Source organism: Aphelocoma coerulescens, chromosome 1 (assembly GCF_041296385.1).
Source record: "Aphelocoma coerulescens isolate FSJ_1873_10779 chromosome 1, UR_Acoe_1.0, whole genome shotgun sequence".
Lineage (NCBI taxonomy): Eukaryota > Metazoa > Chordata > Aves > Passeriformes > Corvidae > Aphelocoma > Aphelocoma coerulescens.
In genome coordinates this window covers 42,174,423-42,177,175 of record NC_091013.1, presented here as the reverse complement: position 1 = coordinate 42,177,175, position 2,753 = coordinate 42,174,423, and the positions used below count along the sequence as shown (strand labels likewise).

Sequence of the window (2,753 nt, the reverse complement as noted above, 5' to 3'; positions counted from 1 at the left end):
GAGGGTGAGACTTAATTAGTGGGGGGGGGGGGGGGAGGGAGGGGAACACACGGGGTCCGAGTCACGCTTCTTATCCTATGGAAATCATGACCCGCGGCTGTCAGCATCCCGTAGCAGCGGAGGGCAGAAACTCACGCGGGACAAGGCGCGGAGCGGGACGGGCAGCATCCCACACCGCCGACATCCTTCTTTGCATGGATCCCACGAGGGGGATACAAACCAAGGACAGAGCGACCCTATCCTTTCCCGGGGCCGCACCTGGCCCTGTCCTGCCGAGCCGGGGCCTCACTACCCCCAGCCACCCCCGTCTCTCCTCTCGGTGGCGGGGGTGCTACAGCGGGGCTGTTCTGAGTCCAGCATCGCGCGGGGTGCGAGGAGCGAGGGAGGGGAAAGCCGGAGCCGGCGGACGGGCGCTACCCGCCGTGTCTGTCCCGAACACACACTTTAGGGGGCAGGACGGATGGGTTATTTACTTTTTTTTTTTCCTTCTTTTTTTTTTTCTTTCCTCTTTTTTTCCTCTTCTGTTTCAGCTGGGCTATCTGCACAGACCGCATGCAACACACATAAGCTCTACCCGAGGCAGCGGGCAGGGGACGCGCAACAGGTCGGCCACCGCCCCGGCGCTCCCCCCATCGCCTGCTCCGGTCACCCTCCGTGGCCCCGGCGGCGCCGCGCCCCGCTCCCCGTGCGCACGTATGCGCCGGCACCCATCCAGGCGGGCGCCGGAGCTCTGCGCGGGCATCCCCCGACCACGGGTCATAGGGCCGCGGCGTAGGCTGCGGGATAAGGGTCCAGCTGGGGCTTGCCCATGCCCGGCAGGAGGATGTAGGCCAGCGGCGGCTGCAGCCCCGGGCCGGGCCAGGCGCTGCAGTTGCAGGGGATCATGTAGCCCGGGTTACCGGGCGACGGGTGCGAGTGCGTGTGCCCCCCGGCGGCGGCTGCGGCGGCGGCGGCGGCAGCGGCGGCCCCGTGGAAGGCACCCGCCCCGCCGGCGCCGGGGTAGCCCAACGAGGAGGCGTAGGGCAACCCGGAGCCCGAGGAAGAGGAGGAGGATGAGATCTCGGCCATTTTGGAGCCCAGGTCCAGCAGGGAGTAGGGGCTGCTGGCGGCCGCGGCGGCGGCGGCTGCGGCAGCGGCGGCGGCCGACTGGGGGAAGAAGACGCGGGCGGCGGCAGCGGCAGCGGCGGCTGCCGCCTTCTCCGGGTTGGCCAGGAGCGACTCGGGCACCAGCCCGCCGGCCGCGCCGCCGTGCAGCCCGCCCGCCTTCAGCCCGTGCGGGTGCTCGTGGTCCGCCACGCCGCCCAGCCCGTAGGGCACGGGGAAGGCGAACTTGTCCTTCTTGAGCAGCGTCTTGGGCTTCCGCCGCGGCCGGTACTTGTAGTCGGGGTGCTCCTTCATGTGCATGGCCCGCAGCCGCTTGGCCTCGTCGATGAAGGGCCGCTTCTCCGACTCGGTCAGCAGCTTCCACTCGGCGCCCAGACGCTTGCTGATCTCCGAGTTGTGCATCTTGGGGTTCTCCTGGGCCATCTTCCGTCGCTGCGCCCGCGACCACACCATGAAGGCGTTCATCGGCCTCTTGACGTGATCCACCGGCTTGGACATGGTGTCCCCCCGCCGCCCCGGCGAGCCGCCGCCCGCCCCGCACTGGCGGCCGCCTCCTCCGGGATCGTCTCCCGCCTCCTCCTCGCCCCCGCCGCGGTCCGCTCCTCCAAAAGCAATCTCGGCGGGTGCCCAGGCGCGGCGGCACTGACTCCCGTGGGTGCGGGGCGGCGGTACCCGGTGGCCCCGCTCCGGGCGCGGGGCGCTGCCGAGCGGCGGCGGCGCCTCCCCGTCAGGGCGCTGCGGCGGGCGGCTCGGGCGGGACGGCCTCCGTTCCCCGCCTGGGCCTCGGAGCCTCTGTCCGCGCCGCCGATCTCCGGTCCAGGGCTCTTCCTCGGAACACCCCGCAGGCGACAGCAGCCGGAGTCCAGACGGGACCGCAGAGAAGTCTCGACGGCGAGGGCGGGATCCGGCGGCAGGCGACCGGCGCGGGGCGTGAGGGTCCTCGCTTCACTGCGGACGCGATGCTCCTCAGCGGTCTCCGGCGCGGCGGCAAGCCCTGGACGGAGCGGCGGTCAGAGCCCGCCCGGTGCCATCGCCGCCCGCGGAGCTCGGAGGGCAGCCCGCCGCGGCGCGTTGCGGGGCCGGGTGGGACGGGGTCCGCGGCGGCTCGGGCCCCAGGGGGCGCGGGCCGCCCCGCTCACAGCCACCCCGCTGCGCTCGGGGGGGCGCGGCGAGCAGCCCGCTTCTCGCACATACTCGCCGGGCGCCGTTCGCAAGCGGCCGCCGGGCGCCGCGGGCCTCCTGGTTCGCGCCGCCGGACAAACTTCCCCAAGTTTCGGCGGGATACGGGGCGCTCCGCCTGCCGCGCGGCTCCCCCTTCTCCGGCAGCCGCCAGGTCTCTCTGGGTTTTCTTGGCCGCCGACTCGGAGGGGCGGCGGGGCGGGCGGGAGCGGCGGGGGGCGGAGGGAGGAGGAGGAGGCGGCGGAGGCGGGGAGGGGGGGGACACACCTAATTAAAATCCTCGGCGGCCCGCACCCGGCGGGCCGCCGGCCGGGCTGTGAGGCGGGCGGCGGGGGCTCGCAGCCGGCGCGGCCGCCCCCTCCTCTCGCCCCGTCGGCGCGGCCGCAGGTAACGCGCGCACCCCGCGTGGCCCCGCGCCGCGCGCCGCCCTATATGCCCGCACGCGGCCTGCGCGCCGCCGGCGGGGCGGG

General features: G+C 73.7%; 1 protein-coding gene across 1 annotated transcript; it reads right to left on the bottom strand.

Annotated features, from left to right (window-relative positions):
• Positions 1 to 756: 756 nt before the first annotated feature.
• SOX21 (SRY-box transcription factor 21) lies at positions 757 to 1,675 on the bottom strand. Its single transcript, XM_069029513.1, has one exon. The coding sequence runs from the start codon at positions 1,600 to 1,602 to the stop codon at positions 757 to 759; it is 846 nt and encodes a 281-aa protein (XP_068885614.1). The 5' UTR covers positions 1,603 to 1,675.
• Positions 1,676 to 2,753: the final 1,078 nt, after the last annotated feature.